The sequence below is a fragment of the Martes martes genome (genome assembly GCF_963455335.1).
Source record: "Martes martes genome assembly, chromosome: 1".
Taxonomy (NCBI): Eukaryota; Metazoa; Chordata; class Mammalia; order Carnivora; family Mustelidae; genus Martes; species Martes martes.
Window position 1 is genome coordinate 117065125 of NC_137888.1, and position 21379 is coordinate 117086503.

At 39.1% G+C, this 21379-nt stretch overlaps 1 protein-coding gene across 5 annotated transcripts in view; it reads left to right on the plus strand.

Moving 5' to 3' along the window:
• The window catches only part of LRCH3 (leucine rich repeats and calponin homology domain containing 3), a 118893-nt gene that overhangs the window by 94076 nt on the left and 3438 nt on the right, over positions 1 to 21379 (plus strand). For 3 of the 5 annotated variants that reach the window (XM_080796218.1, XM_080796220.1, XM_080796221.1), the window contains 5 exons: positions 3823 to 3871; positions 4381 to 4488; positions 6012 to 6130; positions 6800 to 6937; positions 15374 to 15451. In XM_080796218.1, coding sequence (XP_080652344.1) covers positions 3823 to 3871; positions 4381 to 4488; positions 6012 to 6130; positions 6800 to 6937; positions 15374 to 15451 — 492 coding nt within the window. Of the gene's footprint in view, positions 1 to 1840; positions 1913 to 3822; positions 3872 to 4380; positions 4489 to 6011; positions 6131 to 6799; positions 6938 to 15373; positions 15452 to 21379 lie in introns of all 5 variants that reach the window. The other 2 variants (XM_080796217.1, XM_080796219.1) reach the window with 1 other exon arrangement.

Sequence of the window (21379 nt, forward strand, 5' to 3'; positions counted from 1 at the left end):
TTGAAGAGGTGAAGCATACAGTGTTAACTGTTTTCACAGTCCTGTGTTTTGGTACATTTCCTTCATTTTTTTCTGCCTTAAGATAGATTAGGCTGCAGTGTTACTTTTCTTTCTTTCTTTCTTTCTTTTTTTTCTTTTTTGCCCACCTTCCACGAAAGAAACCTTGCTATCTATCAACTGTCTTTAAAAATAATTCTATTTTATTGATAATCTACATACCTTTTTCTAAACATCCACATGTGTTTAAGTTGATTTATTCCATGATTCACATATTTGTGATCCTAGTTTACATTTTTCAAAGTTATTTAACTTATAAAAGCTTTAATATATTTAAGCCTTTGGCATTTTGTTGTTTTAATAGGTATGATCTTATCAATGCCCATTCTTTACCAATGCTGTCTTCTTTGATTTCTGCTCTTTGCCAGATTAACAAACTGTCACGTTTTGAGCAGTTTTATCTGTAATCAAAATTCTGTACAGTAGATTCTAATAACATTGTCTCTAATTATACCTCTAATTTACCTAATAGATATAGCGAATATTGCTGGTTGTATATAGGTTGGTGAAGAAATAAAGGATTCAAAGAGAAAGAAAATTCCACTCACCCTCTTATAGGTCGTTTGGACACAGAGGCAGAAATGAAATTCATCCTTAAGGTGTGACACAGAATCCTCGTATCCCATTTTCTCACATCAGAGCTGTTACATTGAATTATAATATATGTAGTTTGGATTAACATTGAAAAAATATTGTTCTTACTCATGCCAGTTCTGCTCAGTTGAAATGAGCTCTTTGACTAGATTTGTTTCCCATCAAAGGAAGAACACAGGACTTAATAGTTCAGTTTCTAAGGTGACTATGCTCAAAAATTTTGATGTTCTCAGTTTTAGTTCTGCATAAAACCACTTTTAATAAATCATGCCTGGTTTTTTGGGTGGTTTTTTGGGGGGGGTTGGTTGTCACATAATCATTTATGAAAATATTTTCCTTTGTGGTTCTTAACTAGCCGGGCATTTTGCTGCACCACTGTTAATGTCATCTATGATGTCCTGAGGGCGGCGGCCATCAGCATTGCATCCCAGAGACTAAGCAGTCCCCAGGATTTCGTTAATGGCTCCAGAGAGTTCTGTGGCTAAAGATCAGTGCCATGTCGGTTAGGCAGTATTGACAATCTCATTGAAAGTGATACCCACTGTGCTTTTTATTATTCTGCTTGTTTCTGTCTCTTGATGGTTCCTTGAGGGATTTAATAATCAGGACAGAGGCAGAAGGTGCCACTTCAGTCTCAGCCTATCCGTCCTGAATGGCCAGTTGGTCGGTTGTGCTATAATCCTCAGATCCTTCCAGTCACTGGTCGCCTTGGCATTTTCATCACCAACCTTTTTTTGGAGACAGACCCAGAGGGCTGCCCTTGGGGGCCAGGGCAGATGGGGCACTGACTTCCCCAGCGGTGTACCTCAGGTATGAAGTCCTTGAGGTTGAGCTTAGGCGGCATGGTGGAGGCAGCTGGTATTGGATGAACCCAGATTCAAGATGACTGAAAAGAGAGCACCTTGGCCTCCTGCAAGCTGACAGCCCAAAGCCCTTTCATTTCTTGATTCATGTGTTATAAAGTACTGAAATAGTTTAAATTATACAAGAGGGAAAACCATTTTATACATTATGGGTTTTTCCCCCCAAAATATTCTTTCTGCCTTATCAAAATCTTAGTAAATCATTTGTAAGTTTGTCCATGACCTTTCCTTTTCTAATTTCATTGACCAGATCTGCCCTGCCTGCCTGATGTTTTGCTAACATAAATGCTGCCTTCTTTTTCTTCTTTTTGTCTTTTAAAATTTAGTCGCTGTCAGGGTTGAATCAAGTGGGCTGTGCTGCTGCCCTGCCTCATTCTTCTGCCTTCATGCCTATTAAGGTATCTCTTGTTCCTGTAATGCACCAGGAGCTTTGGGGAGGGGTTGTGCATGGGAGGTCTTAAGTTTTCCAACAGATTGGTCCAATGGCAATATAAAATATAGGAATACATGAAATATCTGTAAGCTTATGAAACTATTTGTGAATTTAACATTAATTCCACTTGAAATTTTTGAAAGATTTACTGTACTAGATACACTCACAGAGCCTGCAGTTATTCTTTATATTGAGATTCTGTTTGAAATGTCACTCTGATTTTCCTATCAGAGGTGATTTTTTTGTCATGAGTTATTTTACTTTGGATGACAAATAATGTCAACTTAACTTGGTTGTCTGATGTGTATGCAAAATAATTTTCAGTCCCAGTCCCCAAAAGTGTCACCACTCAAAACCTCATGTAGTAGAAGTCAACAAGTTATGGCCCGTAGGCCACCTGTTTATGTAAATAGTTTTATTGGCACAGCCACTCCCATTTGTTCATGTGTGGTCTGTGGTTGCTTTCGAGCTTACTAGCAGAGCTGGAATAGGGCCTGCAAGCCTATATAAAGAGCTTGTGGTGTTTTATTTCTTGAAGACCTCTAGGAATGGTAATTCCACATTTGTTATCATATGATACATAAGAAATTATTGATAATCTTCACTGTTAGAAAGTTCTCACCTTGTCTGACTTAGTAGGTCTGCCTCCCTGTGGTATACACTTCTTTTCTTTCCAGTGTGGAGATTTTCTAGTCATTTAGCATTCTTTATGTAAGAATCATTATGTTTGAAAACTATTACAATGCTGCCCTTGTCTTCTCACTACAGAAATTCTAGTTATTTTATGTGCCTTTCTCAGTCTCTTAATTCTTTTGAGCTTTCTCAAGTTCTCTGCCTTCCATTTTGGCTCCACAGTCCCCAACCAGAAACATATCCTTCATTCGAGCCCACGTGGTGCTGAGCATGAAACAAGGTTTTTCACGTCTTACTCTGAGCATTAGATGTGCTCTTCTCATTTTGTTCAGTATCCACTGTAATTCTCATGTTTCCGTTACATTCCCAAATGATCATTAACTCCCATATCTTGTACCTTGTTTTTCTAAATACTTAATTTTGCTTTTTGAACATTTTTACTTCTCTGATTTAGCAGAATACTTTCACATTCTTGCGTCATGTCCTTCTAAATGCTGGCCCCGACTTTATAACATCTGTAAACCTGAGAAGCCTTCTCTCTAGTTGTTATTGAAAATGCTCCACCTACCTGGAGGGCTTCAGAAGAAACTTTAGAATTTTCTTCGATGTTGACCCTGTGCTAGACTTTCTCAGCTAGGTTCCTTTTTGAATAACAACATGGAAAATTGAGGGATTCTTCTCAAAATTCTCTCAAGGAAGGTGTATAACTAGTATAGGAGATGTATAGGAGAGAAGCTAATTCATTACACTCCATGGATACCTCGTGCTTATTCTCACCCAGAATCATAGTTGAAAGAGGCCCAATCTGAATGTGCCAGCCGTTGTATGTTAAGTCTACCTTTCTGTCTGTCAAGACCTGCTGCAGTGTAAATGGTTAGTTTGAAAAGACTATTATTTTTGTATCCCAGTTACTTTACAGCAGGTAAATATCTAGGCATGGGTTTATTTCTTTATTGCTTAACCAGACAAGTAAAAGTCAAGTTCCTGCCAATTTCTGTTTTTTGGTCCAGTTCTCCAAGAGTTCTCAAATATACTTCATGGGCTTGAAGTGATTTGAACTAATTATGTCCATATCCTAGAATGCAAGTCACTTTGATTTTAAAAATCTTTACACCAGATTCTCATTTCTAGACTTAATTTTGAAGGAGAGTTGCATGTTTTTCTTTTATTCCAGGTAATCATAAATGTGGAAAGTACCCTCTCTTGAATAATAATTATTGGCATATCTCTGTTTCTCCACAGAATGATGACAGATCTAATGCCATAACAAGTTCACCTACAACAGAAACAGGTAATAGACACAAAGGTACAGTTAGCCACATGAAGAATAATTCTTTACCAAGACTTTCTTGATAAATTACCTCTTAGCTAGCTGTGGCTTCCTTTTCTGAGAGGAGAAACCAGACCCCAAATTGGGAACTTCCTGCACATTTTCCATTTTTTAATTCAGCTGGTTGTTTAACTACTCAGCCATATGATATGAATGTATGAGCATGAGCTAGCAGGGCTATCGCTCGCAACAAGAGAATCTGTTCAATATCGTAACATTCATTCTGCCTTGACTGATATAGCAAAAATAACATGACAGTTAAATATATATACAAGCAGCCTTCCTGATTTCAAGATTACTTTTCTGTACCGGATTTTGTTTTAATAAACAAAATTACCATCTTATTTCATTACTAGGTTTGATTCGATCTTTGTACAATTTATTGAACTTCTGTGACATGTGTGTCTGTTATTATATTTATTTTTTTTCCATCTCCTTTAATCTTATTTTGCTTTTCCATGCTGATGTAGTTCATCATTCCCCTGCATATTCTTTTCCTGCTGCTATTCAGAGAAACCAGGCCCAGCGCCCTGAAAGCTTCCTTTTCCGAGCAGCTATCAGGGAAGAAGCAAATAAAGGTAGGTCACAGTGACTACGGGGGGGGCTTTATATAATAACATTAACTATTATATGCTTTTCAACTTTTACTGTGAGATGTCACTTTGGCAAAAGCTTTAAACTCTGCATTTGTCTGTGATCTCACTAACATTAAAGCAGGAGAATCTTGTTTGAATTTAACTAGTTTCTTGGTAACACCCAAAGAAGATTATAGGTTTGAAAAAAATTAAATACTCTTTCAGGGCTTTAGGGAATGTTCTTCTTTTCTGTAATGAGCTCCTTTTCAGATTTTTCTGGTGATAAAAGCTGTTTTATCTGTTCCTAAGGAAATGAATCAGTACTTTTTTTTTTTTAAGATTTTATTCATTTGTTTTTTGAGAGAGAGATCACGAGCAGGGACAGGGGAGGGGGCACTGAGAGAGAGGGAGAGAGACAAGCAGACTCCCTGCTCAGAGGGGAGCCTGACACGGGGCTCGATTCCAGGACCCTGAGATCATGACCTGAGCCGAAGGCAGATGCTTAACTGTGAATGAGCCACTAAGGTGCCCAAGTAATTCTTCTTTTAAATCTACTCAGTCTAATGTTTTTTAGTTAATATGACATACATCTGCCTGGCCTCCAAAGAGGTTACCTGGAAGTAGGAACAAACATTTCAAGTCAAAAATAACTACTTTTGGTGTAACTGATAGGTGCCCTAACAGTGAGATTTGTAATCAAACCAGAGTTGCACTGCATGTGGGATTGTAAATTAGTATGGAAAACTATTTACGTTATTTAATAGTGTTGACATTTGTATCCTGTGACCAGTAGTTTTGCTTTCTGAAAAATGTAAACATGTTTACCAGAAGATAGGTACAAAAAAAAAAAATTTTATAGCAACGTTATTCATAATAGCCCCAAACAGAATGTCCATTAATGATACAGTGGATGAATAATTGTGGCATATCCGTATAATGAGATACCATGTAAGTCATAAAAGTGAACAGATTAATGTATACAGCAACATGGATAAACCTTATAAACATTCTCAATCAGATGAAGCCAAGCACAGAAACCATACATATATACACTATAGCTTCATTTATAGAAGGCTCAAAACTAATCCTGGTATTACAAGTCAAGGACATAGTTAAAGCCTGTGTCATTAGAAGTAACCTTTAGGTACTGATGGGCAGAGAGCATGAGAGGGACTTCTGGGTGTTGGTAATGTTGCATTTATTGACCTGATTGTGTCCACTTTGTGATAATAATTTATTGAGCTGTTTGCTAATGATTTGCATAATTTTCTGTGAGCTATTTTTCAATAAAAACATTTTAATCAGACAAAAGTAGTTGAACTAAATGGGTAATGGACATTTGGTAATTTTTAACACAGTTTTCTCCCTGTTTTTATGTATATTTGAAACCTTTCATTATGAAAACTTTTTTAAGAGCCCAGAAGTGGGAATCGCTGTACTTGTGCGGAACCTGTGACCGCGTGGATCTAAGTATCTTTCCATCACTAGCAGTCGCCGTTCTGTCTTACATATTCATATTTTTTTAGGTCATGCTTCACCCCTTCTTTCATCTTCCGCTCCTGCCACTGATTCTGCAGATCCCAAAATGAGACTGAATTCAAGACAGAGAGAAGAAGAGCTGGAATTAATAGATCAACTTCGGAAAGTGTGTACCTTACCTTTCTGTTACACTTGTGCAGTGTTATTGCTAGAGCCCATAACCCTGCAATCACCTGTTCGTTGGCTTACAATTTTTAATAGAATCAATAAGTGCCTATTGTGTACTGTGTTGGCCATTGTGTGATAAACGTAAAAGAGATTTTGCTATGAAGGATATTCTTTTCAGTTTTTACTAGGAAAATGAGATGAGTTATTCTATAAAGCTCAATTGCTGGCACTACTCATTTAAAAGTTTTTTCTGCCTCAACAAAAAAAAAAAGTTTTTTCTGCCTCATGTAAGGACATCTTTTAAGAGTAATAATAATTTGTGTGTATGGACAACACAAGTTCGTATACATATAACATCACTGTAGTGTTTTATTTTGGAATTGAAAGAAAATCTAGTTCTGTTGTATTTTTAATTGTAATTACAGAAAATTGTAAATGAATTTCTCCTGTATTTTGCCCATACTGTGGCCTGGCTGCCGTATATATGTATTATATCTCCTTCTTAAGTTACTGACTTGACATAGAAGGATAAAATAGGGATTGTGGTACTTAAGTTATTTGCTTTTTATCTTGGTTCCTAATTAAATATATTTCACTGTAACTCCATTATGTCCTCTGTGTCAGCCACTCTTCAGTTAACATGTTACACATTCTCCTGTTTTTTTAGCATATCGAGTACCGGCTGAAAGTATCACTGCCTTGTGACCTTGGAGCAGCTCTAACCGATGGTGTTGTTCTTTGCCACTTGGCCAATCACGTGCGGCCTCGATCTGTCCCCAGCATCCACGTCCCCTCACCAGCTGTAGTAAGTACATCATGCTTAAAAAAAAAAAAAGCTGGCTGTTCATCAGATATTTATTATATACAATGGCAAGCATCGTGCAGAATGCCCAGGATACAAATAGGAATAGTCCAGTCCCTGTCTTCCCAAGTCTCACTTCTGTGAGAGAAAAGATCAGCATGGTAACAACGATTAGTAACAGTTGTTATAAGAGAGCTATGTAAGAGGTTGCTGTAGGAATACAAAAATGGACCACTTAACTCTGCCTGGAGAGTTCAGGCAAGCCTGCCCAGAGGGGGTCAAATTTGAATTCATTCTTAAAAGTGTGAGTAGGAATTTGCCAGCATAGGGGTGCCTCACTGGTTCAGTCAGTACTGAGTTGCCCATGTTGGGCATAATGGTATTGAGAAAACTGGACAGCAACATGCAGAAAAATGAAACTGGACCCCTTTCTTACACCATACATCAGAATACACTCAAAATGGATGAAAGATGTAAATTTGAGACAGAAATCCCATCAGAATCTTAGAGGAGAATACAGGCAGCAACGTCTTTGACCTCAGTCACTGCAGCTTCTTACTAGACATGTTTCCAGAGGCAAGGGAAACAAAAGCAAAAATAAACTATTGGGACTTCATCAAGATGGAGATTACTTTTTAAAAAAACAGACAAATCCATGAGAGACTCTGGACTCTGAGAAACAAACTGAGGGTTTTGAAGGGGAGGAGGCTGGGGGTTGGGTGAGCCTGGTGGTGGTATTAAGGAGGGCACGTATTGCATAGAGCACTGGGTGTGGTGCATAAACAATGAATCTTGGGACACATGCAAAAAATTAAATTAAAAATAAAAATAAGAAAAACAAATAAAATGACTCAGAAGATTATTTTTTAAAAAAAGGAATTTGTGGGGCGCCTGGGTGGCTCAGTGGGTTAAAGCCTCTGTCTTCAGCTCAGGTCATGATCCCAGGGACCTGGGATCGAGCCCCGCATCAGGCTCTCTGCTCAGCAGGGAGCCTGCTTCCTCCTCTCTCTCTGCCTATTTGTGATCTCTGTCAGTCAAATAAATAAATAAAATCTTTAAAAAAAAAAAAAAAGAATTTGCCAGCGTAACAGCAAAGGCATCCTCGGCATAATATGCCTAGATTCAAAGGATAGGGACAGTCATGACATATTCAAGGAATTCCTAAGTTGTTTAGAGTAGGTGATACACACAGTGTGGTTACAAGTGGTAGGAGATGTAGCTAAAGAGGTAAGCCAAGGGCCATGTGATAAGGGTATTATGTACCATGTCAGGGAGTTAGAAGTTTGTTTTAGTGGAGACAATGAAGAAACAATGAAAGAATTTGAGGGGGAAAATGTAATTATAATTGCAGTTTAGAATGAGGAATCTATTTTGGGAGTTGAATTGGCATGATCTAGTGACCAACCTTGGGTGGAAAATGAGGGGAAACATGCATTCAGGATGACTGGCAGGTTTTTTTTAGACCGCTGGTCAGATCTGGAATTCAGTATCAGGCTGGTAACCCACAGCAGGAGCAAATTTAGGGTTGACACACTCTCCTTTTTTTTTCCCCTTCAAATTTTCATTATAAAAATTTCAAACCTTCAGAAAAATTGAAACTAATACGAGAAACACTCTTAAAGCATCTACCTAGATCTGACACTCATTTTGTTTTGCAGTCTTGCTTTGTGTGTGTATGTGTATGGTGTGTTTCAATCATACTATTTAAAAGTTGCAGAGAGGGACACCTGGCTGGGTTAGTTGGTTAAATGTCTGCCTTCAGCTCAGGTCATGGATCCCAGAGCCCTGCATCCAGCTCCTTGCTCAGTGGGGAGCCTGTGTCTCCCTCTGCCTGCCACTGCCCCTGCTTGTGCTCTGTCGCTCTCTGACAAATAAATAAATAAAATCTTAAAATAAAATAAAATAAAAGTTGTAGATAATATAAAACTTTACCCCCAAAATATTTCAGAGAATTGTCCTAGGCCATCTTGCTCTTTTCTGTAGCCTATAGCCAGTGACTGACTGACATGGGGGCCAAGTCCTTCTGCCTTAAGGTGGGAGAGAAGCTTCCTGTGGGAACAGGCTGAAAGAAGAGGGAATATAGCGAGCCACTAGCAGCCAGTGGGAGTAGGGTATAAGGTAAGATGAAGTGTTATTGCGTAAAACACCAACAGCATCCATAAGCTATATTCACATTTCCCCAGTTGATCTAAGAATATTTCTTTCTTTCTTTCTTCCTTTCTTTTTTTCTTTCTTGCTTGCTTGCTTTCTTCCTGTATTTATTTGATGGAGAGAGATCGCAAGTAGGCAGAGAGGCAGGCAGAGAGAGAGGAGGAAGCAGGCTCCCTGCTGAGCAGAGGCCCCTGAGACTACGACCTAAGCCGAAGGCAGAGGCTTAACCCACTGAGCCACCCAGGCGCCCCTCTAAGAATATCTTTCACAGCTGTGCTCCCTCCTCTCACCCTACCTAGCATACACACACACACACAACCAGAATATAATCAAGGTTCCCAAGGATGCTGTTCATTTGTAACATGCTTAAAACATTGTCTGACCTTTCAGAAGGTTTGACCTCATCTCATTTCCGGTCATTTGTTATTATTTAGCAGGCACTTCCTGTTACAGATTCTTGACTCTTCTATATAGGCCTGTAGAGGGCCTCTTTCGGACACTCAGCTTGCTGCCCCTCCAGATACAAATCATTTATCCCTCCCAAGGACCTTATATTCTTCTAATTATAAAAGCTGCTTTGTTACCAAGGTCCCAGGGGTGATGATGTGGTCCTGTCCCCTCTGGCACATCTACAAATAGAGGGTTGCGTTTGCTTCTAAGGAAAACTGGTAGCCACTTTTTTTTAATTCAGTGACCTCTGAAAACAGGCCTTCAGTTTTGTGTAGGAGAGGCAGAGAGGAACAGTAGTCCTACCAAAGTCAGCTGTGCTCCCAGAGACTGGAAGGACCTAGTTTTGGTCCTAAAGGTGATAAAGAATAGGCATTGACAGTCTGTTTCCCAGCACGAGTAAGGAAAGGGTTTATTCCTACTTTGTGTTCTTCCCCGTTTCTGTCAACTGAGTTAGGGGCGAGAACTTGTTTTAATTACCAAAAAAGGGCAAACCGGTCATTTTTCATTTCCAGAGGGGATGCCTAGGAAGTAGCAAATAGCTAATATAGAAAGTGGAATTTGAGAGTAAGGGTGACTGAGGTTCTTTACGTTGATTACCAGAAAACTCTGCCTTCCGTGTAAGAGTGTAAAGTACACAGAGGAAAAGTAAAACTGTTTTACAAATACTTAACTGCCTAAAGAAATAAAACACGTGGATCTTCTTGTTAGTCAGAAATGTGAGTATAACATGAGATGAGAGAATTTAAAACTTCCTACTGGAGTCAACAACAAAACTTAACTCCTGTTTGTGAGTACCTATCCAGTGCCAGGCATTTGGCCAGGACAGAAGGTACAGAGATGAGATACAAGTGGTGCAGTCTCCCAAGAACATTAAGTTCTCTTTTAGAAACCAAAAACAAAAGAAGTCTTTCATGAAATATCTTTGACATTTAAAAGCAAGTAGGCCTATTAAAAGGTCCCTGGCTGGCTTGATCTCAGGGTTATGAGTTCAATTCCCACACTGGGTGTAGAGATTACTTTAAAAAAAGAAAAATTCAAGGAGGCCTATTAATTAAAACTGTTCAAGAGGGGATCTTTTTGATTAATAAATGACATACACAGCTAAGAGAAATGTAAATATTAACACTTCCCAAATTATAACATTTGGAAGTTAAAAACAAATGGACTCTGAGTCAACCAGTTGAAAATTATCCAGCATTTTAATTAAAACAAACAAAAAACACCTCAGACCAAAAACCCTACTTTAAAATTGCGATAATGATTTTATAAATAAGTTAATATTGTGTTAATGAGGTTTCTCTTCTAATACTCTATTTCAGTATAAATATTTGCATCTGTTTTTCCTTGCTGTGAATTGCCTTCCTTTGTCTTAGACTATATTGCTTATTTTGTTCTTCTGGCCATACAGAGAGCTTTGTAACTTACTTTCTTAGTAGAAGTTACTTTGTGAGGGGACTATAAAATTAAAGCCATATACAAATGGAAAACCGTAGAAGTTTCTTTATGGCTCATTAAAGCATGGGGATTTATTGTAATTCTTTGAAAAATGGCTAATTACAATGCTGAGTATATAACTTTAAAAAAACACTTTCTTAATATATTGTAAGAACCAGGATTTCTTTTCCCCAATTAAAAAAACAATGATGCCTCATTATAAGGGGAGGTCTTATGTCCAAGCATTTCAAAAGAAATTCAGAAAGGCATGATAGGTTATAATTCATCATTCTTTGCTATTTTGGGAGAGGGTCAGTGATGTTTGCTAAACTGCTGTTTGGTTTAATAGGCATAGGTGTTATGTAGTATGGTTCACATTCTTAGAAATGTACTAGTGAATCCTATCAAAAATCATCAACAACTCACTGAATGAACCACATCTCCAAGGTAAATGACCTGAAAAACTCTTGAATCATTTCAAATTTCAGAATAGTGGGAAATTGTTTATTTTTTGTTCCTTTTGGTTTAGATTATGGTCTTGTTGAAATTGCTTTGTCCTCCAAAACCTGTGTAAGATTTCTTATTCAGATCAGGCTGTACATTAGAGAATTAGAACGGACTATACATGGCTGTAAAACCATATATTATGTCATCCAAACTTCTGGAAAACCTTTTGGGGATAGCAGGTTCTGTGAGACTTGACTTAAGGCAAAATCATGAGTCCTGCATTCCATGGTGATGGGGGGTCTACGGCATGGGTCCTTTGGACTAGCCATTCTGTTGGACACATTTGTAGCCTGGGATCAGGCATTCCTAGGGCTCTTCAGGCTCCATGAACTCCGTAATTTGCATACATTTATACTTTTCTCAAGAGTAGATTCACAGCTTTCTCCAGACTATAAGGAGTTTGATCCCATTTATGAAATACTCTCCTGTATCCCTGGAATTTGGATAAATGCTAAAGGAAGAAATGACTGGGGAGAGAGCTGATTGTTCCTTCTTCCTCTTCACCTTCATCAGTCAGAACCATGCTGCCTATAGGGGAAATCTCAGAGGACATTTTCTCTTTTGCTGCCTCGCCCACGTCCCCACCCCCAGCAAACATAGAGACATCTTTTATGTCTTCGGGTGCTAGTAGCCTTCATGGAGGTAATGTTTGGTTAGTTTCTATGATCACTATTCTAAGCCTTCTCTTTTTTTTTTTTTCTGAGATGGTGGTGATTCCTGGGCCAGTTTTAACCTAGCAACATGAACTCTTCATCTTTTTAGCCTTTTGTTTGCATAGAAACCTTATTCTTCTATCTGTGTAGTGGGACCTGTTTCACTCTCCCCTCCCATGGATGTTGGCATCTGAATGGTAGAGTTTCAGAAATTTAGGGGTTCTTCTTTTTTTAAAGATTTTTATTTATTTATTTGACAGAGAGAGAGAGATCACAGGTAGGCAGAGCAGCAGGCAGAGAGAGAGAGGAGGAAGCAGGCTCCCCAGTGAGCAGAGAGCCCGATGCAGGGCTCGATCCCAGGACCCTGAGATCATAACCTGAGCCGAAGGCGGGGGCTTAACCCACTGAGCCACCCAGGCGCCCCTTTTTAAATATATATATATATATATATATATATATATATATATATATATATTTTGACAGACAGAGATCACAAGTAGGCAGAGAGGCAGGCAGAGAGAAAGGAGGAAGCAGACTCCCTGCGGAGCAGAGAGTCCGATGTGAGGTTCGATCCCAGGACCCTGGGATCATGACCCAAGCATGACCCAAGGCAGAGGCTTTAACCTGCTGAGCCACCCAGGCGCCCCTTAAATATTTTTTAAAGGGGGTTCTTCTTTTGTAGAATGAAATGCCCAGTCCCTTTCTTCTGCTAAAGTCCATGGTGCCCTGTTGACACACCCCTGGCCTTCTCTCGCAAACCCAGACCAACATCCTGGTTTGCTTAGCTAAGGTCTCTTTGTAATAAGAGAAGCTAGTTACACTGTTTCTATTTCCATTTTTAAAGGCAGAAAGGGAAACTGGTATAGGGAGAGGGAATGTCTAGCCAGTTAAAAGCATTTGTAAAAAGCATTTGTCTTGTGTTTATTTGCCCAACTTCCCTTAAAGTTAAGCCCTTATCCTAATAGCTTTCACCGCAGTGATTTTTCTTTTGTGCCTCAGTTTACCTTATGTCTCCGTCTTTAGCCAGGAGTTGAGAAGACCACATCACTTGTCCAATGAACACTTGCTCTTTCACATGTAAAAAGTGGAAGAGAAGGAGCCCATCTCCAGTGTGAATTAGCCAGTGTGAACCCCCATGGTGTTTTTCCTCCTTCTGTTAAGATCATGATTCTACCATTAAAGTTTCTGCCATTAATATTTCACTCTCTTTTAAAAAACAAAACAAACAAACAAAAAACCTTTTTAACCTGAATGATGAAACAACTTGGCAGAGGCAAGAATGGGTACTGTCCTAGAAACCTAATTCCTATCCCCTTTCGGGAACTTTTTGAAAGTGCTTCGATTTGAAATTCAAAAATTATTATTGGGGTGCCTGGCTGGCTGTCAGTGGAACATGCAGCTCTTGATTTCAGTGTTGTGAGCTCAAACCCCACATTTGGGTGTAGAGATTACTTTAAAAATAAAATCTTTAGGGCACCCGGCTGGCTCAGTTGGTTAAGCGTCTGTCTCTCGGCCCAGGTCATGATCCCAGGGTCCTGAGATCGAGTCCCACATCAGACTCCCTGCTGAACAGTGGAGACTGCTTCTTCTCCCTCTGCTGCTGCTGTCTTTCTCTCTGTCAAGTAAATAAAATCTTCTAAAAAATCAAAAAATCAAAATAAAATCTTAAAAAATTTTTTTTAATTCATTTTCAGTTAAACTGGTTTTTTTTAAAGATTTTATTTGACAGACAGAGATCACAAGTAGGCAGAGAGGCGGCAGAGAGACGGGGGGGGGGGAAGCAGGCCCCCTGCCGAGCAGAGAGCCCGATGCAGGGCTTGATCCCAGGACCCTGGGATCGTGACCTGAGCCGAAGGCAGAGGCTTTAACCCACTGAGCCACCCAGGTGCCCCTAAACTTTTTTTTTTAAGATTTATTTATTTTAGAGAGGGTGCACGAAAGCAGGGCAGGGGAGAGGGGCAGAGGGAGTGGGAGAGAGAATCTCAAGCAGACTGCTTTCTGAACGTGGAGCCCAATGCAGAGCTTAATCTCACGACCCTGAGATCATGACCTGAGCCAAAATGAAGAGTCAGTTGGACACTTAACCAACTGAGCCACCCAAGTACTCCTTTAAAAAAATTTCTTTAAATTATTTTCCTTTCATCCCACATTCTTATTTGTTATAATAAAGCCAGTCCTAGCCCCTGCTCCCTTTCTCAGGCCGAGATTATAGTTCTTTAGACACTATTTGATATTTATTTAATTTCCCCTCTGCTCATGATGGAGTATCATATTCCATCTTTGAGGAAAAACCCAGGTTTTCACAAGTGAAACCTTTGTTTTCTAGAGGTGGTACAGGCTTCCATCTGCTTACGTGTGTAAAAACGCTAAGGCAGAGTTCGTGCAGACATTTGGCTTCTGTGCCTGATGCTTAAACATGTTGGAGAACAGCCAATGAATTTGAACATTTGAATTTGTTAATCATTCTGGAAAATGGAATTCATATTTCTTCCTTATATTATAACCTATACATAACCCACTAGGTTAAAAACTTTTTTTCACAACTTTAGGTTATGTGATAACACTTTGTTGTTAGTAAGAGACCTTTCCAGAAACAAGCTTACTATGTAGAAGTTAGGGAAATTAACTTTGGGAAATCTGCATCCTTTGGAAACAGGTTCTTTAATCCAGTCTTTTAAAATTCATATGTTTAAAAACATTCCAGGATTACCACTGAGTAGAGACATGATGCACCCATAGTATATTTATGAGTAAAAGATGTTGATTTTTTTTTTAATTATCTTCTTTCATGAAGACTGCAAGGAAATAAAGTTTGATTGTGATTATATTTGAATGATAGGGTTGTGGGTAATTTCTTTGCTGTCACTACAAATTTTCTTCAGTCAATATTATTTTAAAATGGATACAGTTAAGTAGCTGTCTCTAAAATTTTTCTGTATTTTGCACTTGCCTTACAAAAAATCAAAATAAAAGGCCTAAAGTAGGGAGTGGCAAACTATGGCCCAAGGCTAGCCCCCATTTTTGTAAATGAAGTTTTACTGGAATACCCATTGCTTATATATTGCCTGTGGTTGCTTTCAAGCTCTTAGCAGATCTTCTGTGGCCTTGAAGACTAACATTTATTATCTGATCCTTTAAGAAAAAGTTTGCTGACCCTGTAGTCTAGAATGTTGAATTTACAAAACAACTGGCAAGAGTATTTTTAAACTTTATAGAGTAACACCACATTTTCCTTCCTTTGTAGCCTAAGTTAACTATGGCAAAATGCAGGCGGAATGTGGAGAATTTCCTAGAAGCTTGCAGAAAAATTGGTGTACCTCAGGTAATAAATTTATCGTTTCTTATGTTGCCTAAAGAGACTTGGGTATTATTTTTCTAAAATTTTTTAGAAATGAGAGTATCTAAAATCTTACAGGACTCGCTTTAAATGAAGTTGGTAATTACTAACATGATGTTGTGTTACTAGAGTCAGTCAGTATACTGGTGAGCAGTTTTCCTTAATTATTTCCAAGGACCAAGCAAAAAAAGTAATATACACATAAATTTAAATATATCATAATACTTAAAGCTGAGTAATCAAAAATAGATATTTTGACATTTTCTGAAACATTCCTGCTTGCTTGTATACATCTTGATACATAAGACTCCAGGCTTCAGAATGAGTACATCTCAGACTGAGAATGCTTCCTTTGGTTTCAGGTTTTTTGACATTTACTTTAATACATTTTAAAAATGTTTATTTTAAAATAATTTTAGACTTAGAAAAATGTAAAAATAGGACAGATCTAGAATAGTCACTCTCTGTGCTGCTGTTCCGGTCCTGTTAACATCGTCTACATAAACATAGTATGTCATCCAAACTGACAAACACTGGGACAGTGCTGTTAACCACATTAAAAACCACACTCAGATTTCACTAGCTGTTTTCACTAAGCTCTGCTACTTTGGAATTGAGCACACAGGAGGCCATTTCTAGGCATTTGTCCTGCTCTTGAGATTTATTGTCTCTAGGTTCCTCAGTTACTACTTTCTTGCCCTTTAATATACAAATAGTTAAACTTTATAGATGCGATTAAGAGACATGAACTTGATGCACTTTTTATTCGGTTATCCTTTTAAAAACAATGATGTTAAACCAACTAAGCATGGTACTCTTAAAAAAATACTATATTTAATGACACGAGACACAGATCCACTTAAAGAAGTAACTACTTGGTGCTGTTTGATACTTTGTTCCATTATCCATAACCCTGACAATTCTTGTCATCATATTTGGTGTCCAACCTTCAAGAAGAAAATCATAACTCTTCTCCGTCACCTTCTGAATTCTCTGTCACCTTCCTGTCAGAACCCCAGGACTGGCCTGGACTCAACCCCAGTGTTGCTCTTGAACTTAAGCCCTTGTCCTAACAGCTTTCACGACAGTGATTCTCCCTTTTCGTGCCTCCCTGGTCCTCTCGCAGCTAACCTTGCACTGAGGAGGTCACAGCATCACTCGTCCCATGGGCAGCCTTCCTGTTGCAGCTCATATATGTGCTGCAAAAGGTGAAAAAGAACAAGTCCGGCTCCATAGAGCATCTGTGAGCCACAGTGAATTTCCACCATTGTTTTTTCCCCTTTTATTAAGTAGGCTGTAAATCTGTTTTTCACTGTTTTCTTTTGTGTTTTATTTTTTCAAATCTGAGTTATAAAAATAACTGAAATTTACATTTGTGGTATTAGCAAGGACCTTTTTTTGTTTGTTTCTGTGGACAAATCCAGAGCAGATTTTTCACTTTTATATCCTGCTGTTTTCTAAAGACAGATCATTTCATTTAGAACAAACCACTTTTAACCATAGGGAACCTTAATAAGGTTTCTAATCAAATAGCGTGCATTTTCTCCATACTAATAAGCAGGTTCTAATATTCATAGGTACACACTAACATCAGTCAGCGCTTCATTACATCTGTTGAAGGTGTTCCTACATGATCATCACATCACACACGCTTGCCCACGGCCTGCCCCAAACAGCACGACACGGGAGCACGCCTGGCAAATGTCAGACCCATGCAAAGTACTGTTCACCAGCTTTACAGTCATTGTACTTGCACTTTGGGCTTTAGAGAACCATCATCTGTCTCAGACATCAACTCCGTACACTGAAGTTCTTTCCAAATGTACCTGCCAACAATCAGCAAAATACAGTCTACCTTAAAATGTGCATTTGATTCAGCATTTGCCAAGTGATGGTTATTAGGGATGATTATGGACTAGCCTGTCCCTGTTCCTACCAGAGCTGCACTATTTGAAGGCAGGAAACAGAAAAAAAATACAAATTTAAAAGACTAGGTATTTTTCTAGGGTGGTTAGACTGGGGTTCTTAACACATCCTTCCTTCCTCTCAGTCTCCCCAATCTGAAAGAGGAAGTGGATAATCCCTGGAGGCCCCCTCTGCCTCTCCCCTTCTGCCTTCCACCTGAGTCTCTACCGCTGTCACCATCACCACCACCACTTTTAGAGAGGTTCCTCGTATGCTGCTACTTCTGCTAAAAAGTTATTTGCTTAGAACGAAGTGAAGGAAAATGAATGAATACATCAACTCATAGATTCGCAGTGGCCTTCTCAGGTCCCTCTGACCTTTACCTAAACACCCCCACTTCTCTTTGACTTATAAAGAAAATCAGGGATATAATAATGGTCACTTTTGAAAATGTGTAACATAAAACTTAATATTGTAAATATTTGTCAGAATTCTGTCCAGAAACTAGGAAGTTGAACAGTTTCCCTTCTCAGCACAAGTTTTGAAGTGTTTTATAAGTTCTGAATGAAACACTGAAGAATAAGACAACTCTTGAAAACCTCTGATAAGGCTGGGCATGTGGGTGTTCTCTTAATTATTCTGCTTTTATTAAGTATGTTACATTCAGAAAACTGTATGGGTGACAAAAACGTCTGTTTGAGTCTAGCATCTCATGTCCTAGTTATTGTATGTTATGTGTTGAAGAATATTTTCTTGTTCTCCAGTCCAATTGTGTTTTTATTTACTTATTTAATTTCTTTGTATGTGAGCTGGAGGGTCTGGGTGATCTATAAGGCCCCTTACCCCTCTAGATTCATTTCGTACATATTAGTAACCTGGACTCAAAGGTGGGCTTGACATGATTTTGAGAGAAACACCAAATCATTTGGTACACCTGGCCTCCGGGGAGTAAGTTTCCTTGGTCATTAGGCTCTCCTCTTCTGGGACCGCCCTGATTTACCTGGCTTTCTCCAAATACTTCCCTCTCTTCAGCCCACCCCCAGCTTATGTCCTGGTTTCTGGCCCATTCTTTTTTTGTTAATAGGAAAGAATGAGCCTTGGGAAAGAAGCTGTTGCCTGGCACAGACCTCAACACTTAGAGACCTCCCACAACCCTGAGCCAGCACCCAGTCTGTTCTCTGCACGCTGAGTGTGTGTACTGGTCACCAACAAGCCAGTTTCATCCCGTTTAGTAGTAAAATCAAGCTCAGCACACAGAGGGAGTCTTTTTGTAGTTCTGTTTTTCAGTATTTTATTTTCATTCCTCATAGTAAACAAATGTTGCTAGTATGTGTTTCTCTGAGTATGATTGAGATGATCGTGTTGGATTCTGTACTCAAATCTATGTTTCCGATCCACTAACTTTGTTTTTCTGTTTTCCTTTCCTGCTCACACTTTGGACAGGACAATCTTTGTTCCCCTTCTGACATCCTTCAGCTAAACCTCCGCGTTAAAAGAACTGTTGAAACCCTACTTTCTCTTGGGGCACATTCAGAAGAATCCAGTTTTATCTCTCTGTCTATCCAGCTTTTGGGTTTTGTGGCATTTTATTGTACTTTAATGTTAACTCTCTGTCTGCTTTATTACTGGATCTTCCCCCTCTAGCTGAAAGATCGTATCCAGCGATTTCCCACCTCATTCCTGTGCTTGGTGAAGGAGGTTTGTTTCTCGTTACGAAGTACTTACATATGTGCTTTTTTTTAACCCCCGACCATCAAAGAGCTAACCAGTAAAGCAGATAAATCCCGCCCTCATATGTCCAGATGAACAGCCCATCACATTAGTAATCACTAATGATTGTTCACAGAGACTAAAAGACCAGCATTTTTTTCTCCTGGTCATCTGTCCATTCTGCTGGCCCGTGGCCTTGTTTCTCTTAATCAAAAATGCTGAGGTGTCTCTCATAGAATCCTGGACCTGTTCTTAGACTATGACTTAGAACTTTATTTCCAAATGACTTAATAAAATTCCCATATGGCCGTTTTTCCAGCGTTTTAAACAGCTGCACATAAGGAAAATATTTGTACCCTTTCCGGTTGGGGAGGCACCTGGTCACTTAGATCTCTGCATTGAGCTTCACCCTAAACTCCTGAGATGTCCCTGTATTCGAAGGCACGGGTCCACCTAGGCATTTACTGTCTGTGTCTGGAAGCATTGGCCATTTAATCAGTAATTTTAATTTGATCAGAATGTTCAGTCCAAAGATCAGGCAGGTTCCTTAGATTGCTGTTCTGAGCCCAGTATGCATGTAAAATGGTCCGTGACAAGCAGATGATCTGGAGCTGACTTTTCAGGAGTAGGCGCCTGTCCAGTTTTACTACACTTGTTACCATTAACTGAGCTTCACCGCTAGAGTCCTATTGAGAATTTAAAAGTGAAATTTATGTAATTTCCAATATACTTGAACCATCTTAGTAGGTGAGCTGGTATTGAATTAAGCTATTGAGGAGGTTATGTCTGAACAACGGTAGCAGGTTAAGGACCAGGCAGCAGTCTCTGTCCTGTCCCCAAGGCAGTGAGCGGGTATTGTCTTCTTCAGAATGTTTGGTATGTGAGCTGCTGGCCTTATTACCTGAAACTACTTTATGATTGCGTTCAGATTCTACTGCTCATAGATAGGGTTTCTGAACATTCAGGAATCTACTGAACTCAAAGCAGGGAACAGAACACCCTGTTGTAGAAGTGATTAGCCCAAGGGTGTGATTGGTTTTCTTCCATATCAAATGGGACAGTTATTTAACACATTAAAAACCTATCTCCTATTAATGCTGAAACACTGAACACTGTGTTGAAAGCCAGTTTTGTACAGGAGTGGTGCCTTCCAGGGTTTGGGAGGTTTGCTTTGTTTTGATTTTAAGATGTCTTGAGTCAAAGATCATTCAGTTTTGTGGAGTTTTGTCCCTTTAGGAAATAAAAAAACATGTGGTCTTGTGTGTGGTTTGGAGGAAGTAGTTGTACATTCTCTTCAGAGCACGCAGCGTTCCCTGTAAGCCGCCTAGAAGGTAAATGTACGTCTGGAAAACAAGCCCGGGGGAATGGCTAAACCACACGAAGGGCAGGGCGCTCTGGAGAAGAGACCAGGGAACTGGCCTCAGAGAAAATACGGCTCTCCCAAGAGCAAAACACCCTGCAGGTTCACATTGGGGTAGTTCATCTGCATGGACAAAGTACTCAAAGTATTTATAAAAGGTTGCTAGTTTTATAAGGTCAAAAGATCATAATTACATTGTTTTATCAAGATAACTTAATATTTTGAGTAAGAGGCACAAGTACTAATAACTGTTCAAAATAAATGTTATATTTTTTATTGCAACTAATTTTGTAAAACTTCCTAATAATAAGGTAAAGTGCCAATGAAGAGTCCAGCTGTCATCTTTAATAAACATGTGTAGTCTCCTTTTTATTGGAACCAGAATTCTGTCCCTTGTGAGCAGTGTCTGTTTTTTTGAATATTTAGTCTTAAAAGAAAAACCAATGATAGGTGCTGTTCTTGAGCTCTGCCTTTTTCTTTTTCAAGAAAGGATTAACCAAACATTAACAAGGCAAACACAATAGAAGTATTTTGACTTCCTCTAGGAAACATCTAAACACCTTTCACATACACGGTAATTAAGACATTCCTGATTAAACTCACATCATTGTTCTCCAGCATAATTCAATCCGTTCAGTACGAGGATATGAAATAGTGGTTTTTTTCCTGTGTCCCCTACTTGGCACGGGAGCCCTGATTTTCACAATCAGGATTATAATGCAGCTGGAGGGCATCCCTCCCTCCCTCGTGCAGTCTGGCTTATGGCATGAACCCATCTCGCATTCCCATGGTATGTAATTTCTGCAGCACTTTCTTTTACAATGTTAGATCTTTCGGGCTTGAGCTGTCTGGTACCTTGGAACTGCTTTTCTGTTTTCCCTGCCTCATTTTACTGATCTGCATTGCTCTTTTATTTCTTCGGGGATGAAGGATGTTTC